The sequence below is a fragment of the Rhinolophus sinicus genome, chromosome 17, assembly GCF_057876585.1.
Source record: "Rhinolophus sinicus isolate RSI-liver-muscle chromosome 17, RSI-T2T, whole genome shotgun sequence".
NCBI classification, from domain to species: Eukaryota; Metazoa; Chordata; class Mammalia; order Chiroptera; family Rhinolophidae; genus Rhinolophus; species Rhinolophus sinicus.
This window is the reverse complement of record NC_142517.1, coordinates 81,876,214-81,898,455: the sequence shown is the minus strand read 5'-3', so window position 1 is coordinate 81,898,455 and position 22,242 is coordinate 81,876,214. Positions and strand designations below refer to the sequence as shown.

General features: G+C 36.4%; 1 protein-coding gene across 2 annotated transcripts in view; it reads left to right on the top strand.

The window, feature by feature from the left end:
* Window positions 1–22,242, top strand: part of CRYBG3 (crystallin beta-gamma domain containing 3) — a 108,042-nt gene that overhangs the window by 64,698 nt on the left and 21,102 nt on the right. For both annotated transcript variants that reach the window (XM_019757207.3, XM_074333088.2), the window contains 5 exons: window positions 5,036–5,175; window positions 5,283–5,409; window positions 6,320–6,352; window positions 16,058–16,170; window positions 19,596–19,722. In XM_019757207.3, the coding sequence (XP_019612766.3) occupies window positions 5,036–5,175; window positions 5,283–5,409; window positions 6,320–6,352; window positions 16,058–16,170; window positions 19,596–19,722 (540 nt within the window). The remainder of the gene's footprint in view (window positions 1–5,035; window positions 5,176–5,282; window positions 5,410–6,319; window positions 6,353–16,057; window positions 16,171–19,595; window positions 19,723–22,242) is intronic.

The following is a 22,242-nucleotide window of genomic DNA, read 5'->3' as shown; positions in this document are numbered from 1 at the left end:
TCCACAATATACAAGGACCACAGGTTTTCTCTACCTAGCTACTCCTTACTTGACCTCTAAAAGGCAAGCAAGACAAAACAAGATAGAGCTTTCATCTTTTTTGTTTGTTTGTTTAGGTCATTTTGAGCACATGCATTGAGGTACCTATGGGTTATGATTCTCATGATTGAAAGCATCTTCTACCTAGTATCAAACAATCTGCTTTTCCCTCCATATTTAAAAAAGAGAGTTGAATGGAAGCATTGCTGATCCTAGGAATGTTGAGCAATGAATGTGATGGTATCTTCCAAAGTTGATTGTGACTAAGACAAGCAAACAAACAAAAAACAAAACCCCAAGTCACAAGCTGAAATATCCCAATAATAGAAAATGTGAAAAGATGTGAATACTGTAACTATATAGCTAAGTAATTATGAAATATTTGATACAGTCTGTGATAGTGTACATTGGAAAAATTGGTATAAATCACCATGTTAATTAGTGTTGCACATGAAAGTTTGGGGCATTTACAAAAATGATGACACAGTTTTTATATAAATAAGTAAAAATGCCCTTCAAAGAAAATCTTCTGTTCTCTTTAAATTAGATTTTTTAAATTAAAAGATTAATTGTTACAGTTAAAGATGTTTTTGTAATCCTCATTATAATCTAACATTAATCAAAGATTTACTAATGGCTTTATATACATACTTGCACTTAATCTCACAAAGATGATGAGATAGAGACTCTTCAGATTCCCATCTTACAGATCCAGAAACTGAGGATCTAGGTTATGCACTGTGCCTGATTTAAGGGCAAGTCTGCCTTGCTCTGGGGCCCATGCCATGTAATCCATTCTTCTCTGTTACAGAATGATTAGTGGAAAAAAGCACCTGAACGACAGAAAGCTGGATCTCATCCAACCAAAGTTTATCAGCATTTCATCTGTAGCTATCAGTATATGGTCACATTGCAGACCAATACATATATGTAATAAATAATTATTTAGGTGGACTTTCAGACAGTTTATTTATAATTTAAATTTATTTTCACTAAAATATTTTCAGGTAAAATATACTAAAAAATCTATATAGTGAGAAAATTTAGATTTTATATATGTATATATTATGAACATGCTTTAAAAATTTGCTTATCAAGTTATACTTAGAAAAATTTTATATTCCTTAGGTCTAGCATATAATTGGAGAGGAGTTCTTTTCCTTAAAAACCACTTTATTGAGTTATGGTTGACATGTAAAAAGCCGTATGTATTTAATGTACACAACTTAATGAGTTTTGGGATAAGTTACACCCATGAAACCATCACCACTATCAAGGCCATGGATGTATCCATCATCTTCTAAAATTTCTTCCTGCCCACCCTGTATTACTTTTGTGTGTGTGATAAAAAAACAAGTCTACCCTCTTTGGAAAATGTAAGTATATAATACAGTACTATATTTAAAGCTCTGTGGTTGTCACAGCCCTACATAAGAGAACAGGTAGAGTTGAGGTGAGACATCTTTTCCGCACACAGACTCTCAGATGTCTCTAACCTTGGAAAGAATGAAGCACTGCGTTTAAGATCTAAGCTGAAGTAATATAAAATAAGCAAGAGGATACATAGGAAAATTGCATACTACAGTGCAGTTTTCTCATGTCCTGGCTCCAGCGTGCGGAACACTCTGGATCTACTACGGTCAAATCCTGGATGTGTTCCTCAGGGATAACGTGATCTGTGTCCCGGAGTGCTTTGGAGAGCACAACCAGAAATATGTTCCTAATTCCAAATGAGTCAGGCAGATGCACTGACTTGAAGTTGATTGTTTTTTTAAAGGAGAAGACCAGAAGGAATATAGTATTTAGACTCCAGGGATTGAACAGGAATTTTTATTCCTTGGCTTCCTTGATAAAAGTTCTTTGGTATGCTTGTTATTCCTCAGTTTTTTCACTAAGCTTGGATTTGCTTTTGTTACGATTTTCAGACTCTGGGCCTCTTTTATAGATCTCAGAAACCAGGTGGTATGCAGCGGAGACCAGTATTTCTCCTAAATTAATCGATACACCAGATCTCTACTGGTGTCTCACGTTCCGTTGCCCACAAGAGCTGTATCGCAAGAGCTCCAGGGTCCAGTCAGCTGAGGGATTTTATGGAATTTAAAAATAATAAAATTACTGATCCTTAAGACTTAATCTTTGGTCCTGCAGCAACTGCTCATTACTTTCCTCTAGCAATGGACGTACTGTATCTGAGACTATATTGAACTATCCACATTTTTCAGTGGATTTAAGTGCTTTAAAAATACAGCATGGAATACAGATTTGAGCCCATTCCATCATTATTCATTCTTCTCAAGCAACAGAGCTCCAAGTTTGACTTTCGAAGTTATTTAATTACACCTGGTAAAGTGGGGATGATACTGACCTAGTAACCTAATAAGCCTTACTCTGAACATGACTGAGTGCCTTTTGCAATCACCTGAACTAGGCAGTTAGAAGATTTTTTATTTTAAAAAATATCTTTTATACCATGCTTTGTACATGTGACCCTGTGGGTTTAGCTTCAGGTGACTGGAGTTGCCTTAGAGTTAGACTCTGCCCGGCAGGGGTACCATATTGATGGCAACTACTCAACCAGATCAGATGTTGTATATTTGGTAGGTCTGAGTGAAACTGCAGAGAGGGTCAAGACTAGTTGAGTGCTTCAAAGGGTACTTAGGAAAAGATGGAAGGCAAAAGCCATAGGCATGAAAAGCCACGAATAAACAAAAGCAGAAGATGGCAAGAGGAGAGCGACGACACTTGGGAGACTCCTGCAGTCCTTAGCCAAGTCTCTGGGAATAGTAGACAAAGTAGGAAGGACACAAACTCAAGCCATGTGAGTCAATTTATTTGTGAACTCATATGCTGTCAGCACTTGTACTTGGCAGTGGACCCTGTGACAGTGGATTCCTCCTCTTCTGCTCAGCTCTGGGCTGCATTGTTGCCAAGTGCCTGTGTCTCCAGCCTGCTTCCCATCTCACCCTCCTCCCTGCTGTCACTCCCACACAACACACACAGGATCATTTGTGCAAATCATTGCTCCAGTAAAGCACCTCACCTCAAAACAGGTTATTTTTAATGAAAGGGCACAAACACAGCACACATGCACGTGTCTGTTTATGTTTTTATCTCGTCCAGTTAGACTCCAACATAACACAGTGACCCAAGGTATATTTCAGCTTATCCCTGCTCCCCTTTTCCTACAACCCTAATGGAGTAGACGAGAGGTAGGTAGTTGCACAGGCAGAAGTAGAAGCAGCGATGGAACATTCCGGTGTCACCAGAGTGAGGGGAGAGGTGCATGTAACAGAGCTGCTGGAGACAGGCCCTCTATGGTTGGGCCTGACTTGGCTGGTGGCCATTGATACCAGTTCCTAACCAGGACCCAGACTGGGCCCCCTCAAGCCATCATCATCACATTGTATTCTCACAACGGCCTTGAGCTAGTTATGCATTTTCAGGTTGCAAGAGACAGGCGTGCTCAGGCTCCTCAGGTGATAGAAGTTTATGTTGTCAATGCAGCCAGGTTTGTTGATATGGCACCCAGGCTGTAAACGTCATACTTCAGTCGGGAGGCTTGGTCTCGGGACTTGAAGGCAAATCACTTAGACGCTGGTAAAGCCTTGATTCCCTCATCTTTAAAATAGCCGATGTGTGTGTGTATACAGCGTTCCCCGAAAATAAGACTTAGCCAGACAATCAACTCTAATGCGTCTTTTGGAGCAAAAATTAATATAAGACCCAGTCTTGTTTTACTGTAATATAAGACCGGGTCTTATATTAATTTTTGCTCCAAAAGACGCATTAGAGCTGATTGTCCAACTAGGTCTTATTTTCAGGGAAACAGGGTAGTACACATATACACATACACATAAATTACTTAATATATATGAATATATATTACTCAACATATACTTTAATGAAAATAATTATATATTACTCAATTTCCTTAGCTGTAAAAGGGGAATGATAGTAATATAATCTCATGTGGTGGCTCTTTTGGAAATAATGCATGTAAAGCTCTGGCCAGTGGTAAGTATAGAATATATTTCACCGTTGGCTTGTTAAAAACTGTTCTTAATTAGATTTCTTCCATCAAGTAATGGATGCATAAAGGTTTACCTTTATACATCTTTTGGACATTTACGTTATTTACGGCTCTCACTATTACAAATATTGCATCTTTGCATATAAGTTGCCCACTATTTAGTTTCTTTAAGAAACTTTTCTTAAAGAATTTCAGGCTCAGAGAGTATGTACAGTTTCAGTTTTTTAAATTTATCTCTAAATTATTTTCTAAAATAGTTGTCCAATTTATATTTCCACCAGCAGTGTTCCTTGACAAAACTGGAGTTTTAGATCCTTCCTAGCTTAACTTTAAAAGTGAAAATTGTATCAGTTGTTTTCATCTTAATTTCTTTATTTTTAGATATTTGCTTACTTGTTTTTAATTTTTTGTGAATTCTTTTTTTTTTTTGCTGATTTATCAATTTTGGATCTTATATTTTCATCTCAAATATGTTGTCAGACTAAATATCGTCTATGTTTCCTATCACTTTGATTTTCTAATAACATTTTTTTTGTCAAGCAAACTTTAGTTTTTCTGTTACATTTAAGCTCATAAAATCCTTTCCCACATTACCCACAGTACATTGTATACTTTCTTTGGTTTCATGCAGCTTTTGCTCTCTAGGCACAAGGTAGATATTAGTTTTACAATTAAAGTTAGAGATGGTGGCCTGTAAGTTCCAGCAATTTACCAACTGTTGACTAATTTCCATTTATGTAAAAATGTCATACTGTCCTGATTACAATAAAAATTCAGGTTTATTTTTTTTTTCTTTACTGTTTAGGAGTAATGAGTATTGAAATTCTTTCCAATACCATTTAAAATTCTTCCCGGAGTTATTTGTGTGAAAATTATTCCACAAGTATGTGAAAATTGTGCAAAGATTTAGCAATCCAAGAAACAAAGTGCATATATTTTCCTAAACTTTGCTCTTCCTCTTTTTAGAATTTTATAGAGTCTTCCATCACACTGTATGAATCTGACCTGGAAAATGGGAAGTTTATTGACATTACAAATCAGGAAATTTCTGACTTAGAAATCAGCTTTGGCAGTGAAACAAGATCCATTCACGTTAAAAGTGGAGTGTAAGTTGTCTCCTACTCTGAGAACCTTGAAAGATTATTTCGTTTTTAAAGTTGTCGCTTGCTCGATTCTACATCACCTCTGTTCTTTTTCCTTTTATCCCTACCAGGTGGGTTGCCTACCAGCAGAAATTCTTCTGTGGAGAACAGTACATTTTAGAGAAAGGGAAATACAAATGCTTTTTTGACTGGGGAGGATCAAATAATACAATAATGTCAATACGGCCTGTCCAACTGGTGAGTTAAGTATGAACATAACCAATGCCAATGGCATGTAATGGCATACAGTTAAATATGTGGAACAAGCCTTTTTAAAGTGGAATTGTTGAATTATGTTGTATGTATATGCAGAGGAAATGGAATAGGGTGTGAATTTCTATAGACTCCATAGAGAACTCATATGTGACATTAGCACATGGATAAAATGGCTGTAATTTGATCAGTCATTTCACCTAGCAGCATTATTTAGTGCCTCTGATACTCCAGACACTGTACTGATTCACTGGAGATAAAAGATGAGTAAGACTACCCTGATGGGTCTCAGTCCGTTTGGGGAGATAGACATGTGGACAGTTAACTAATAGAATGGTTAGTGACAAAATGAAGTGTGTAGGCAGTGCTAGGGGAACAGGCCCAGGGAGCACTCAGAGGCTGGGGACCTGGGGACCATGCCACGGAAGAGAATGCATTCAGTGATATCTTAAGGGGTAAAAGCAATTTTTCCAGGCAGGAAGGTGGGGCAGAGGGGCCTCCCACAAAGGGAATAATCTCCTTGTGTGCAAAGTCACGAAGCTGGGAACCAGTGTGGCCAGCTTGGGTAATAACAAACTCTGCACAGCAGTATGGGTTCCTGTGACATAGTTGCAGAAGAGGGAATAGTGGGAAGTTCAGATGCTTTCGTTCTAGGAGGTATTGGGGCACATTTCTCCTTCAGCTACAGTATTACTCAAAATAAATTAGGTAATAAATACAAAAATTACTATTATAAGAGAATTCAGTAGGTTACGAGTAACGGCCAGTTAAAGGAATCTAGTAAATTGGATAGACCTTTTTTTCCCATTTTTCAAAGGATATTTTCCAAGCTTTCAAGAACACAACTAAGATGACATGATTACAATTTTTTAAATATTTTAATATTGTTTTTCAGGAACCACTTGGAATAAATGAGCCTCCACATTTGGTATGTTGAAATACAGCCTTACCTTGGAATTGTTAAATTGTTTACTAAAAACATTTCTACCCTTTCTCTCAAATCTTTCTCTTCCCATCAGATAACCCTTATGCGTCTGTGTGGCAGGACAATTCTACTAGAGTGCACCTGTAGGCGTAAGCGTGCCCGTCTTTGCTATGGGTTGTTCTGGCCTGGATTTGTCCCAGTTCATTTTCTCCTGACAGAGCTTCAGCTCTGACCACTGTGGGGTCATTTTGAACCTCTGCCACTCTTTATTTCCTATTGCCCACCTGTTCTTCAATATTTTATTCTTATTGAGCACAGTATGTTATGTCTTTGGAGGCACATGCTTACCATGGGGAAACGGCTGTCTTGGTATGCTTTTGTAAATGTATTTCTAAGACCTAAATCAAATATTTCTTAAAAGCACCATTAAAATTCCAGCTTTCTTTATTTCTAGTGTGTTAATGGTTTGAGGACTGGGCAGTACTCTGGAGCCTAACATTATTATCCGTTGGATAATGGTTATTATCTGTTGAGGGCTAGAAATTGTGCTTATTTAGTGCTTCTCCGAACTTTGTGAGGTCAGGATTAATCCCATTTATTGATAAGCAAACCAAGATTTAGAATTTGTGTCATTTCATACAGCTAGAAGGAGCAAATAGGCATTTTCTAGTATGTGAAGCTACTTCACCACATTTTCAGGATTTTACATCAAAGAATGATCTGAGCAGTACGTACAACCATAGAAGGAAGAGGGGATGAGAGGCATTGCTTCCTCTCTCTAATTTTAAATAACAAATTTGGAAAAATTTCTGTTAAAAAGCCCAAAATAGTGATTAATTTTAATTATCTGACATTTGCTAGCTTTACATAACGCTGAATCTCTTGAGTGTGTATGTTTTTCATGTTCATGTCAGTGTTTACACATTTCAAATCAGCTTAGTTCAACTATGTTTCTATTCACAATGCTTTCAGGTTTTATTATTTTCTGATTAGCTCTGGCCTATTGGGAACATTTCCTTTCTGAATATAATTGAGCTGTTGTATTTGGAGACACTTCCTGCCAGATTTTTATTTTGAATCTTCTCAAAACTCCAACTGTGGACTTTTAAAGTACTTTTTCACATGAATCAACACAACATAAATAGTTAAATGGGTAATTCCTAACTGCACATTTTCTGAGTTTTAAGTGCAGAGAAAAAGTCACATTCTTTTAAGCTCTGTGTTTTCCCCTCCTACGTCCCTGTTCTTTTTTATAGACTTCCTTGTTTGGGGCCGATAGCTCAGAGGATTTTCTTCATAGTATTTCCAGTCCAACTTGAGGAGAAAGGAAGCAGCAGAAAAAGCCCAATGAAGTCAGCCCCGTTTTCTTTTTCTGGACATGGCTCACCTATTGCCTTGTGAATTAAATGTTGCTGATAGGTAGACGATATCTGGATATTTGGTAACATGCAAACAAAGCCTCCTTAGTTTACCCAGTATCAAAGCTCTTATTATTTCCATTGAACCAAATTTTCAGAACGTTTTGCTTGCTTTTACTTTTACTTACTCAAATAAAAACAAAGGGATCTTGGCTGACACTCTGGTTCAATTCAGTAACTAGAAAGTATTTTCTTCTTTACAAGTAGCTGTGATAGTCAGATTGATAATTCAGATGCTGTGTTCAGATGAGGTAGTTATTTTCTCCATTTGCTTTGGAATAAGGAGGAAGTTACATCTCAGAGTTGAAGTCAAGAGACAGAACTTTTTTATTTTTTGAGAATTTTTATGAATTTATTTGAGCCAAACTGACAACATATGCCAAGAGAGCAAGATTTCAAATGCTCCTTAAGAGACAGAATTTTTTAAGCTGATGATTTAAAAGTGAACCTCAAGCATCCTAAGAAAGTGAAAACCAGAAAAATGTATGTCTATAGAGATTAATGTACATCATGAGACTTATGCTAATGAAAATATTATTACTGAAGTGTAAGCATGTTACGTATGATGAGATACTTCTTGTTTGGGGACACATAACTTCTTTTATTGAGGAGATTGTTTGCTCAAAATATGCAGGATCATTATAGAGTCGTTAATAATTAGGTGACATTTGGTTTTGTTTTTCATTTTCTTCCCCCAAACAAAACAAAAAAACCCGGAATGTGGATCTTGTTCATGATGTTATTATTGTTGTCATTGTCCCTCACTCCCTGCCCCCACAGCAAGTCCAAATCAGAAATTTCACTAGATTAAATCTTTAAAAGTGAAGTTAGTTTTCAAGACGTTGCAGTCAGACACCATTCTCTGGAAATTGTAACCAATTTCCCTCTTTGATCCACCAAGGACTTTGCTTTCCTAGAACGTTTTTCAAGTCTATTTGCAAATATAATTAGAAATTTGGATTTCTTTAAATATTGAGCCTCAGTTCTATTTTATGCATGATTCTGGCTGAGAAAAAGCAACCCGATATTTTCTTATATTGGATAATTTGGCCACGTTGAATTTTAGAGTGATGACATGATCTTTAATAGTTGTGGTTACTGTTATCACCGATGAGGGATAGAAAAACAATAGTTTTGGTCAAATATCTGTAAGATTCAAGAGCAGTAGGGGAAAATACTTCTTCATGGTACCATAACCAGATCATCTCTATAGGATCCAAAGGCGAGAAATACTCAGGAAGTACTACTTCTTTAAGTAAAGAAAGCTCTTCTATGAGTTATCAGGGAAGTACAATTATTGTAGACTTGTACTTGATGGAAGAAGTACATGATACTTCAGTATGAGGTAGTGTGATGTAACAGAAGATTGGAAACAGGACTGTTCTTTGTTTAACAATCAGCATATTTGCATGAGGGAGCTGTAAAGGGCTCCCTCAACAAGAACGTCTTGTTGACACAGGATAGAACGTTTCTCATAGAAATTATCTTAGCGTTGGAATAGTAAAATTATATACAAAATTATTCTGATATTGTGGAAAAGATTGAGTACAATTTTTGTGTTTGGTCAGTAAATACTTGTAAGCTCTTGAGTTTATAGTTTGTCATATTAGATTACATTTATTTGTGTATAGCATAAATGAAAAGTATATAGAGAAAATAATTTCTGCAAAATTTTCATCATAAAGTGGTGATAATTTCTGCCTCAGAGTAGTTCTAAAAGAGAAATAATATATGTGAAAAGGCACCTTGGAGACCAGTGGTATGCAGTCTTTTTTTTCTTCCATACTGTTCCATTTGGGAGGCTGGTAGGGATGAAGCCATGCCAGAAGGCACTGAGGGATGGGTCTGTTTTGAAATAAACTCTTTTTTTTTTTTTCCTAAGTTGTTTTTTTCTTTTTTTTTTTAGTTTTTAAATGTTTTTTTCAATTACAGTTGACATACAATATTAGTTTCAAGTGTACAGCATAGTGGTTAGACATTTATATAATTTACGAAGCAGTCTCCCCAATTAGTATAGAACCCACCTGATGCAATACAGTTATTACAATATCATTGGCTATATTCTCTGTGCTGTACATTATATCCCTTTGACTATTTTAACTGCCAATTTGCACTTCTTAATCCCATCACCCCTCTCACCCAGCCCCCCAACAGCCCTCCTCCCGTCTGGCAACCATCACCTTGTTCTGTGTATCTATGAGCTTGTTTCTGTTTTGTTTGTTAGTTTATTTTGGGTTTTTTTTGTTTGGTTGGTTGGTTGTTTTTTGATTTCACATATAAGTGAGATCATACGTATTTGTCCTTCTCTGTCTGACTTATTTCACTCAGCATAATAACCTCTAATAACCCAAATGGTAAGATTTCATTCTTTTTATGGCTGAGTAATATTCCATTGTATATACAGAGGGTGCCAAAAAAATGTATACACATTTTAAGAAAGGAAAAAACTGTATTAAAATTGTAATACAATAAATGACGCTAGCATTCATTTGACTAACACCATCTTTTGAGCGATTATCATACTACACATTGCTACTGTAATTCAACTTCGAAAAATATTATATGATAACATTTCTTAAAATATGTACATTTTTTTGGCACCCTCAGTATATACCACTTCTTTATCCAGTTGTCTATCAATGGACACTTAGGTTGCTTCCATATCTTTGCTATTGTAAATAATGCTGCAGTGAACATAGGGATGCATATATCTTTTGAAATTAATGTTTTGGATTTCTTCAGATAAATACCCAGAAGTGGAATTTGTGGGTCATAAGGTAGTTCTATTTTTAATTTTTTGAAGAACCTCTATACTGTTTTCCATAGTGGCTCCACCAATTTGCAATCCCAGCAACAGTGCACGAGGGATCACTTTTCTCCACATCCTCGCCAACACTTCACTGTTGATTTATTGATGAAAGCCATTCTGACAGATGTGAGGTGATAGCTTGTTGTGGTTTTAACTTGCATTTCTCTGATGATTAGTGACGTTGAGCATTTTTTCTTATGTCTATTGGTCATCTGTATGTCCTCTTTGGAGAAATGTCTATTCAGGTTCTCTGCCCAATTTTTAATTGGATTGTTTGTGTTTTGTTTGTTTAATTGTTTTGTTTGAGTTCTTTATAAATGTTGGATATTAACCCCTTGTCAGATGTATCATCCACGAATATCTTTTTCCATTCGGTGGCTTATCTTTTCCTTTTGTTAGTGATATACTTTGCTATGCAAAAACTTTTTTGTTTGAGGTAGTCCCGTTTGTTTAATTTTCTTTTGTTTCCTTTGCCCAAGGAGACATCTCCAAAAAAAGTTACTAAGAAAAATATGAGCGAGTTTACTGCCTATATTTTCTTATAGGAGTTTTGTGGTTTTAGGGCTTACATTTAAGTCTTTAATCCATTTTGAGATTATTCTTATATATGGTGTAAGAAAGTGGTGTAGTTTCACATATGTGTCCAGTTTTCCCAGCACCACTTATTTAAAAGAATGTCTTTACCCCACTGTATATTCTTATGTCTTTTGTCATAGATTAACTTGCCATATAGGCGTGGGTTTATTTCTGGGCTCTAGTCTGTTCCTGTTAATCTATGTGTCTCTTTTTATGTCAGTACCATGCTCTTTTGTTTACTATAGCCTTGTAGTATCATTTGATATCAAGTAGCATGATACCTCCAACTGTGTTCTTCTTTCTCAGAATTGCTTTGGCTAATCATGTTCTCTTGTGGTTCCATATAAATTTTAAGATTATTTGTTCAGTTCTATGAAAAATGCCATTGTTATTTTAATAGGGGTGCTTTGAACCTATGGTTGCTTTGTATAGTATGGACATTTTAACGATGTTAATTCTTCTTATCCATGAGCATGGTAGATATGCTTCCATTTATTTGTATCTTCTTCAGTTTCTTTCTTCAGTGTCTTATAATTTTCCAAGTATAGGTCTTTTACCTACTTGGTTAAATTTATTCCTAGGTATTTTTTGATACAATTATAAATGGGATTGTTTTTTAAATTTCTCTTGCTGATAATTCATTATTGGTGTATAAAATGCAACTGATTTCTGAATGTTAATTTTGTATCCTGCTACTTTACTGAATTCATTTATCAGTTCTAATAGTTTCTTGGTGGAATCTTTAGGTTTCTCTATATAACATCATGTCATCTCTAAATAATGACAATTTTACTTCTTCCTTCCCAATTTGGATGCTTTTTATTTCTTGTCTGATTGCTATGGCGAGAACTTCGATATATGTTGAATAAAAATGGTGGAAGTGGACATTCTGGTCTTATTCCTGATCTTAAAATAGTTTTAGTTTTTCCACTGTTGAGTGTAATGCTAGCTGTGGGTTTGTTATATATGGCCTTTATGTTGAGATTTGTTTCCTCTATTCCCACTTTGCTGAGAGTTTTTATAATAAATGGATGGTAGATTTTATCAAGTGCATCTGTTAATATGAGCATATGATTTTTATTTTTCATTTTGTTTACGGTGTTTCCCTGAAAATAAGACCTAGCTGGACCGTCAGCTATAATGTGTCTTTTGGAGCAAAAATTAATATAAGACCCCATCTTATTTTTTTTTTTCTTTAAGATTTTATTGGGGAAGAGGAACAGGACTTTATTGGGGAACAGTGTGTACTTCCAGGCCTTTTTTATTTTTCCAAGTCAAGTTGTTGTCCTTTCAATCTTAGTTGTGGAGGGTGCCGTTCAGCTTCAAGTTGTTGTCCTTTCGATCTTAGTTGTGGAGGACGCAGCTCAGCTCCAAGTCCAGTTGCCTTTTCTAGTTACAGGGGGCACAGCCCACCATCCCTTGCAGGAGTCGAACCGGCAACCTTGTGGTTGAGAGGATGCACTCCAACCAACTGAGCCATCCGGGAGCTCAGCGGCAGCTCAGCTCAGGGTGCAGTGCTCAATCTTAGTGGTAGGGGGCAGAGGCCTCCATCCCTTGCGGGTCTCAAGGAGTTGAACCGGCAACCTGTGGTTGAGAGCCCACTGGCCCATGTGGGAATCAAACCGGCAGCCTTCGGAGTTAGGATCATGGCGCTCTAACCACTTGAGCCATCAGGCCAGCCCAACCCCATCTTATTTTAATATAATGTAAGATCAGGTCTTATATGATATATGATATGATATAATATAATACTGGGTCTTATATTAATGTTTGCTCCAAAAGACACATTAGAGCTGATGGTCTAGCTAGGTCTTATTTTCAGGGAAACATGGTATGTGGTATATCACATTGATTGATTTGCAGATATTGAACCAACCTTGCACCTCAGGAATAAATCCCATTTGGTCATGGTGTATCATCTTTTTACTGTATTGCTGAATTCAATTTGCTAGTATTTTGTTGAGGGTTTTTACATCTATATTCATTAGGGATGTTGGCCTATAATGTTCTTGTTTTATAATGTTTTGGTCCTGGTTTTGAAATTGGGTAATGCTGGCCTTGTGAAATGAGCTTGAGAGCCTTTTGTCCTCTTGAATTTTTTGGAATAGTTTAAGAAGGATAGGTATGAATTGTTCTTTGAGTGTTTGGTAAAATTCACTTGTGCAGCCATCTGGTCCAGGAGTTTTGTGTTGTTCGGATTTTTTTTCATTTCTGATTTGATTTCTTTAATAGTTACAGGTCTGTTCAGATTTTCTGTTTCTTCTTGACTTAGTCTTGGAAGATTTTATGTTACTAGGCATTTATCTATTTCGTCCAGATTATCCAATTTGATCATATATAATTGTCTGTTGTGTTTTCCTATAATCCTTTGTATTTCTGTGGTGTCAGCTGTCACTTCTCTTTTATTATTTTATTTGAATGAACTCATCTTTTGTTCATCTTGACTACTTTTATATGTTCCAAACCTATCTAACTTGTTTTGTATATTCATTCTACTTTAATCTAGAAAGGAAACCAAGAGAGTTATCCAGCTAGCTTTTCAGAGGACTTAATTTTACCAAATCACTGTCACTTTATTTCACCAAGAGTAGAAACCACAGTTTAATTATTGAAATTAAGTGCAGAGTTGGTTTCTGTATGGGTCATCCTCAGAACATTGTGAGAATTGTTCTGAGACATTTGTAAGTTAGTCAGAATGAAGTGTTACTTTCCTAAGGTTGGTGAGTTTTGGATGAACCATATCTCATTTGGGGAATGAAAATAAAAAACTAAGATCAGCCTTAAGCCCACTGTTTCAGTTTGGGTAAAAAATATTTTAACCCATAAATCAAAATAATATTTTATGGCAGATTATGTGTGCGCGCACGTGTGTGAGTGTGTGTGTGTGTGTGTGTGTGTGTGAATTTTAATCAATGGTTCTGGGTACAAAGACTGAGACTAAAAAGTAGAGGTGACTCCTATATATAGAGGGTGCCGAAAAAAATGTATACACATTTTAAGAAAGGAAAAAACTGTATTAAAATTGTAATACTCAATATATACTGATAACAAAAGATGAATACAAGTCATGTGTGTACATTTTTTTGGCACCCCTGATATATCATCTGAAATGTGCTTAACTTGCATTGTCAGTTGTCCAGAATTTGACAATTCATGAATGACTTCATGGTGAAATAACTGATTTATAAATCTGAAGCTTAACAATATGAAAATAATTAATTCAATAAACTGGGAATACAAGTAGTGATTGAAACAGCTGTGATCTCTGTTCTCATGAAGTTTTCCTGTTTCTTATTGTGAATTAAGATAATATTTGCATGTAGGAGAAATTACTCTACATTTTTGGAAGTTAACTATGATTTACTTTTAGACTCATGTTTTATAAACCTTTAAGTTAAAAAAAAAAACAGCATGAAAAACCACTAACCAAAATACATGCTCTTATCAAGGAATATAGGGGCAGGTTGCCTGGACATGTAGAATTGTTCTTATGCGGGGAATGGTTCCAGAGGTCTGTCGTGGTTTGGACTTCCTTTTTGTTGCTATCCTCTGTCTCTTCCAGAAGGAGCATGGTAGAAACTTGCTGGGTCACACCTCATTAAGACACGCCTTGGTGTTTTAATGCTCCGAATACAGCCTGCTTCATAGTAGGAAGTCATGTTGTGCAGGCTGCATTTGGTCAGGGAGAATGGGTTCTCTCACCTTCCTGGTTTTGGCTGATCGTTGATATCGGACTAAGCGAGGTCAGAGCAGAATTAGATAAGAAACAACTCTTCATAACTCAGAGACCACCAGCCTCTAAGAGTGCCCTTGGGAAGATGAAGGAGGCAAACATCAGCTGCTCAAAGAAGCCTTGTTCTCTGTGACAGCGTGAGCAGAAGAAAGGGTGATGCTGCAGATAGTTCGTTATGATGCACTCTTAGCTACAGTGCAGGCCTGTCAGTGCGTGGTGAACCTGTGGGCCATGTTATTTCAAGGCATCGGTGGATTATGAAATATTTTATAGGGCTCATTAATTTTTTCTTAACCTATTATAGATCTAAGGTCACTAGAGGGGCAGATTATATCTCTGGTCTGAAGGAATTTTATAATTCAAATTCCGTGGACTTTTCTTGACAAAAAGGACAGAAATAGAATGTAGCTGTATATAACTGTAAGCTGTACGTTCAAGGTATTCTTATCAGTCAACTGAAGCCTAGAAACTGAAATGCGTGACACAGATAGCTTTCTCTCTTTACCATGAGCCTTCCACTAATCCCGTCATTATTCTTCACCATCTGCTCCTGCATTCTCACAGGCACTGTCACGCTTGCTTATGGGTGTGTGTTCATGCTCTCTCCTCCTCCCTTTTCTTAACTGAATCAGGAAGACTTGGAGAGAAGGGGCATACCACCCACCCCTCATACTAATGCAAAGCTCCTTCGTGTTTAGTGCTGAATTGCATCTTGTTTTATACCTGTAGTCTCACCGCAGGGGATAATAATTGATGATATACTAGACAAGGAAATTTTAATGGAGGAAAGATTATGATTTACTTTTACAGGTAGAATTGTTTTCTGGGCTTCTGTGCCCAGAATTTGATGTAAGAGATAGATAAAAATGGTAAGAATTGGGGTGCCAAAAAAAATGTATGCACATTTTAAGATAAGCATCTCTTAAAATGTGTATACTTTTTTTGGCATACTTTGTTGTACCTCTGTATATGGTGACATTCTTGGAAACATATGAGGAAAAACATATGAGTTTAAGGAAAATGCCATTCTTAACATGGATTCCTTGATGATAGATAAAACATGAGTCTAATATTTTGCTCCACTTTTTATAAGGACATGAAACTAAAGCTGTTCTTTTGCTTTTGTAATGATTTGAAACAATTGTTTTCTGTTTGTTGTGTTGTTTTTGTAGCTCAAAGCATTCAGTAAACCCGGGTTCCAAGGTGAATGTATAGATTTTACAAAAGAAATTTCTGATTTGACTTCTTCATTCACTCCATGTTCTTTTAAAGTTCTTCGAGGTTGGTAAGTATGCTTATTAAGTGCTTCCTACTGTTGTTTAACAACTAAATTTCTTTTAAATTCATTAAGATTTAAGCTATTTTTTTTGTATACACAGTGAAATAAAATAAATAATCATTGGTTAACTGCTAATTAGCCTATATTTGCCCAATACTAGCAATTATGTAATAGAAACAGAATGCTAATTAGCCAATTTTGGGAGCATCTTGGTGATTTTTTTTCTTACCGTTACATGACGTTTAAAAATATTTTTAATGTTTGTATCGTATGTTTATTGTATAGCGTAATAGAATGCTGTAAAAATTCTATTAAAATAAGACATTCCTAAATTAAAAATAAAAAATCTTTTTGTTTATCGTCTGCATTTCACAGGTGAGGATCCCTGATCCAGAGTTAGGGTTTTCCTAAGATCACACGCCAAATGTCAGACCCAGTATTGCTTTGGTCATTTTTTATTAAGTCCTATGTTCTTCCAGCTGCAGCCACATACTGGATCTTCTGCACATGTATATGAAACTGTATATGATTCTCAAGGCTAATATATAAATTCCACCCATTGACTTTTTACTGTGGTAAAATACACATAATGTGAAAGTTACCGTTTTAACTATTTTAAGTGTACAGTTTACATGTATAGTACACAGTAGCATCTCTGTGTGTGAAATATCTACCTAATAACTCATCAAATTTCCAGTATTTGTTCTTAAAGATACCTTGTATTCATCAATTCTCTTTGCTCTCTTGAATCAGTAGGGACTGGGATCTCCTATTTTCCATTTGAGGAACTTCAGTCTAATTAACTCTGTGCCAGTATTGTGTCACTTCCATTCTTTATCACAAACCAATCGTGGCCCAATTATTTGTCCCAAAATCCAGTTTAATATTTTTATTACTCTGCTTTAAATCCTGCAGTCATTCTTAATACCAGTCAGATAAAGTTCAAACTCCTTCATTTCGACGAATTCACCATCAACTAGTCTCATTTTCCCATTCTATCCATTCTCCATTCTATCCTTATGCTGTCTCCCATCCTCCCCTCTTCCAACATTTACTCAGCTATGTATTTTCCCCCTTACCCTCAATAGCAGGGGTCAGCAAATTTTTTCTATAAATAGTAGTCAATATTTTCAGCTTTGTGGGCCATACAGGCTCTGTCTCAACCATTCAATACTGCCACTGTAGCATAAAAGCAGCCATAGACATAAACAAGTGGCCATGGCTGTGTATCCAGTGAAACTCTATTTATGGACATTGAACATTTGAATAATATATATAATACTCATGTGTCATGAAATAATCTTCTTTTAACTTTTTAAAACCATTTAAACATACAAAAACCAGTCTTGGCTTCTGAGCTGTATGAACACAGGCAATGGGGGTGAGGTTGGCCCATGAGCTAACAGCAGATGTTATTTGTTTGGCCTCCACACTATGTTTTTAAAAAATTTTGTGTCAATACTTCAGGATATTTTTCAGAAGCACCTGTTTTCCACTTTCTCTTTAAAAATTAGAAGATTTGGAAATTCTGGCAAAGCATTTGCTTTTGGCAGTGATTAGCTGGTGTGAAGTAGATGGCATGTGTGCTCCCAATATGCTATACGATATAGTCCCTTTTTTTTTTTCTTTTTCTTTTTTTTTAAACCTGGCACACTACTCACATTACCTGCCTGATCTCCTGCAGGTATGTATGTTCATGACCTCTGCCTACTACTGATGAGAATATATCTTTCAGTTTCAGTCCATTTCTTTAATTATCTTTCTTGATTAATCCTAATTCAAGCAGTCTTTTCCCTCTCAATTATCTATAGCTCTTACTACTCTGAACCTCTCTGTATGTGTTACTATTTTTATACTTACTTCCAAAAAGGATATGAGAGTTTTACAATATTAAAACACATAAAGTAGGACACTGTAAATTAAAAAGATTATCTGCAACTCTTTAGTGAGAGAGAGCTATATACATCAAAGACCTGAAATAATTTTGTTGCTAGTATTTGGCTCTGAGTCTCTTCTCTATTAAAATAATATATCTTGCAAAATATTTTCTTTTTTTATTTTCTGATAAAAGGAAGCACTGATATTTTTCTGGAGGAAATTTTTTTCCTGAAACTGAAGTCTAGAAAAAATTAGTCACATAAAGTCATTTCATATAGGGAATAAATATTTATATATAAATATATATACTATATGTATATATAAAGTGTACATTTTACATTAATAATAATATACATTACATTATATTTACGTATATTTGTGTGGAGTTTATTAAACTACAGTTTAGTAATAAAAGAATACAAGAGCCATGGCAATTCTTCAGTATCTGGAATGCTTGAAAGATCTGGGTTTGAGCCCAGTTCCATTACTTCCTAGCTGTGTAACCTTAAACATATTGGATCATCTCTCTGAACCTCAGTTTCCTCATCTGTAAAGGAGGGGTAATAATAGTACCTATCAAAAAGGATTCTTATAAGGACTAAATAAAAAATGCACATGGAGAGCTTAACTCCATGCTTGACACATTGAAAATCTTTGATAAATGTTGGCTATAAAATGCTTATTACATAGAAGACATGACAGTACATTATAATGTCTCAGAGCATTTCTGTCATTTCCCAAAGTTAACCTGGTCTAGCTAGAGTACAGTTCTGGTGATCTGCAAATAATAGGTCTGCAACTGAAACATACCGAAACTGAAGCAGTAACAGCCAATTCATTTCTCCCTTGGGCTCCTTCTTTTCAAAAGGGCTTGTCTTAACCAAGCTTTTGATGAGTACTATATGGAAAATAATTCAATATGGAAGATTCTAAAGAGCTTATTTCTTTCTAAAAATCTCTGTTAGCTATCAGATGTGCAGGGGCAGATTTTGTATATTGTGTGATTTTAGGAGTTTAGCTTCTTACTCACCCAGATGAAGGGCAAACTCATTATTAATAAGGATACAAATTTTTATTTATCCCCCACAAAGAAACGTATAATCTGTTCAAGAACTTAATAATCACTATAATTTGATCCTACACTTTTGTACTTGAAGGCACTGAATGAAGCTTAAAGCAGATGTCTTCTCATTTCAGATTTCAGCTCTACCATTTAATAGTTGGGGAGAACTTGGGAAAATCACCTCATCTTTCTACGCCTTCATTGTGTTGCCTATAAAAATAAGAACATGTTTCTATCTCATAGAATTCTTGAGGGCTCAGTGAAATAATATATGGAAAATATTTAACCTCTGTCTGACACATGAGAAGCAGTCAATAAGTGATAGTGATAACTGTTTTTATTTTTATTTTAAACTGATGATGCGTATTTGCTGCTGGTCAGCACCGTGACTTTTATGTTGTACCCCTAGCCTGGTTCCCACAACACGAGGAAGAGCCTACACTGCAAACTGCTGCGGTTTGACTGAATGTCTCACGGCTTGTCTTTTTAGCTGGCTCCTGTATTACCAAGAGGGCATGTCTAATAACCAGTGCGTGTTAGAAGAAGGCCTCTATGCTGACCTTACTTCCTGTGGCTGCTCAACATCTAAAGTCAAATCCCTCAAGCCCATTGACTATGTAAGTACTTTGCTGAATGCATGAGACTTTTTCTCATCCAGTTTCGTTACCATGAATGATAATGTGAAGTTGGAAGAAATGATACATGAGCAAATATAAAAATTGGAATAATTTACTTATGGATTGTAAAATTGAGATTCACTCATGAATTCCAACCAAAATGTGACACTGGTATTTTCCTTTTTTTTTTTTTTAAATCAGGAATGCTATCTCAGGAACTAGAATAATATAAGCCTGAGCTTAAATCCCAGTTTGCTACTTGAACCAGTTTGGGTGACATTGGCAAACTTACTTAGTTTCCTCATCTATAAAAGATAATAGTACTTTATAAGGCCACTGGTATATTAAATAAGATGGTGGTTGTAAAATGCCCAACCGCTGGTGAGCACTTGATTAAGTGTTAGCTATTAGTATCATGGTTGTAATTGTTACAGCTGCTTAATAAAAATAATAATCTGAATGTTTTATTATTAGATAAATCACATAACAATTAGTCTGCCTTGCAGGTTTACGATGTTACTTTAGGGCATGGACCACCACTGGTATTGATTTCAAATCTTGTTTGGGGGGAATTAGGGCGTTCCTGCTTGTTGTGTGCAGAATTGTCTAGGTCACCTTGGAGGCCCACATTTATAAAGTGGTTTCTCCTGTCTGTCATACTTACTCAGAGTTATAAAAAATGTGAGAAAAACAGGATCACTATTCTGGGGCATCAGTTCTGGGCTCCTAGTTAGTAGTGTGTGTGTGCAGAGGAAGTAGTGAGGATTTGGGATATTTTCAAGCTGTCTGGTTGTGAGGATTCCCTAGGAGCATTTGGTGAGAACTAAGGTTTACACCGAGATGTTTTGCAGCCCTACGCTGTGATTGGAGAGACTCAGACCCTTCCGCCACAGCTGTCTTGAAGGGTAATGGCCATACTCGGGGTCTTTGATCACAACCCAAGCAATGTAGGCTTATGTCACAGGGCATTCCTGGATAGAGTATTCTTGGTATCCGGCTAAAAATAGAGTCTTGGCTGAGGAACAAGAATAGAAGTAGAATCCTTGGTCTCTCTCAATGCCCCTTAGACACTTGGAAAAACTAAGTGGCTACTGATGCTTCCTGTCTGTGGGAGGAAAACTAGTGGGAAAAAGAATGTGGTCTGGTCAGTCTTCCCAAGTGTTGATAAGGCTGAAAAGGGATTGCAAAGTAGTGCACATTTACTGGGAAAGGAATTTTCTTAGGAATTTTTAGTGGTCAAACCAGCAGACAGATAATTATTTGGTATTAAGTCGAAAAGCAAAATAAGTAGTTCTAAATGTGAAAGTACCATCTTGAAAGGATGTTACAGGACTGATTCAGTGAGCTAAAACCGACAGAATTTCTAAGGAGGGCGTTTTAGGAAGAGTCAAAATGAATGGGTATTACTGTTTTTCTTTGAAGTTATCATTCGTTCACATCCATGAAGTCAAAAATGAATAATTCACATTAGTAGTGAAAATAGAAATGTGTTTATGTAACTTGTGTGGTTGCATGTCCCAGTTTGGGTCCAGTGGAATCCAGGTAGTGAAAGTGAAGGTGCCTCCTGGGAAGGATTTGAGAGCTACAGCCTTTTCCCTCCAAGAACTGATCAAAGAGTATGTTCATTTTATGTAAGGACAGCACTTTCATTTTGTTAATGCCTGTGCATGGTACGTTTTAACGTGTTTATACAGTAGGTTTGGTGTTGAAATGGAAGGAGTATGAGGTGAGGTTGGACATCCAGCAAACACCCACAGGTTGACCCTGAAGAGGCCTTAACAGGTAGCATGTCCTTGGTGAAGCCACCCATGCTTTCCCCTGGTGGCCCCAAAGCCCCAAGTTGATACTGATATGTATACCAGGAGGTCAGCTTGGTAGTTTGTACTAGGCGGATTCTAGTGACGGAATTCTGTCTTGACATTTTTCTGACTCTGGGAGAACATGCGAAACTGACTTAGTCGTCAGAAGGTTTATTTATTAAGCATAGATTTGGGTAAAATGAAGTAGATGTCTTGAGATTAGCTGACCTGGGCTAACATTCCCCACACAAGAGATTCCTCCCACTCCTGCAGGTCCAGTCGCTCACTTTCTCCCAATTCTGTGTCTTTCCCTGGAAAATGCTAGACACACTCTTGTCTATCCTGCTTCTCTGATTCCTTCTTCATCCCGTCTCACCCTACTGTGTTCTTACTTAGGGATTGATGCACCTTTTTCTTGTAGACTTGTTAACACCACTCCAATGTGATTATGGATTCATTCTAGGATATGTTTCCGTCCAGTTGAGCTGACTTTCCATATAGATGAGCTAACTCTTTGACCTCACGTGTATTAGTTAAAACTGTAGAATTCTGAGGGTGTTGGCATTCCCAGACATGCTGTGACTTCATGCTAAAGTGTCCTAATGGAGTCTTAACGACTTTATCTTCATACAAGATCAGTATGTTTTGCAATGACAGTTTGCTTCAGGCTACTTGCTCTTTGTGTCGACATACGTCACGTTCCAGAGGTCCATGGCTGCAT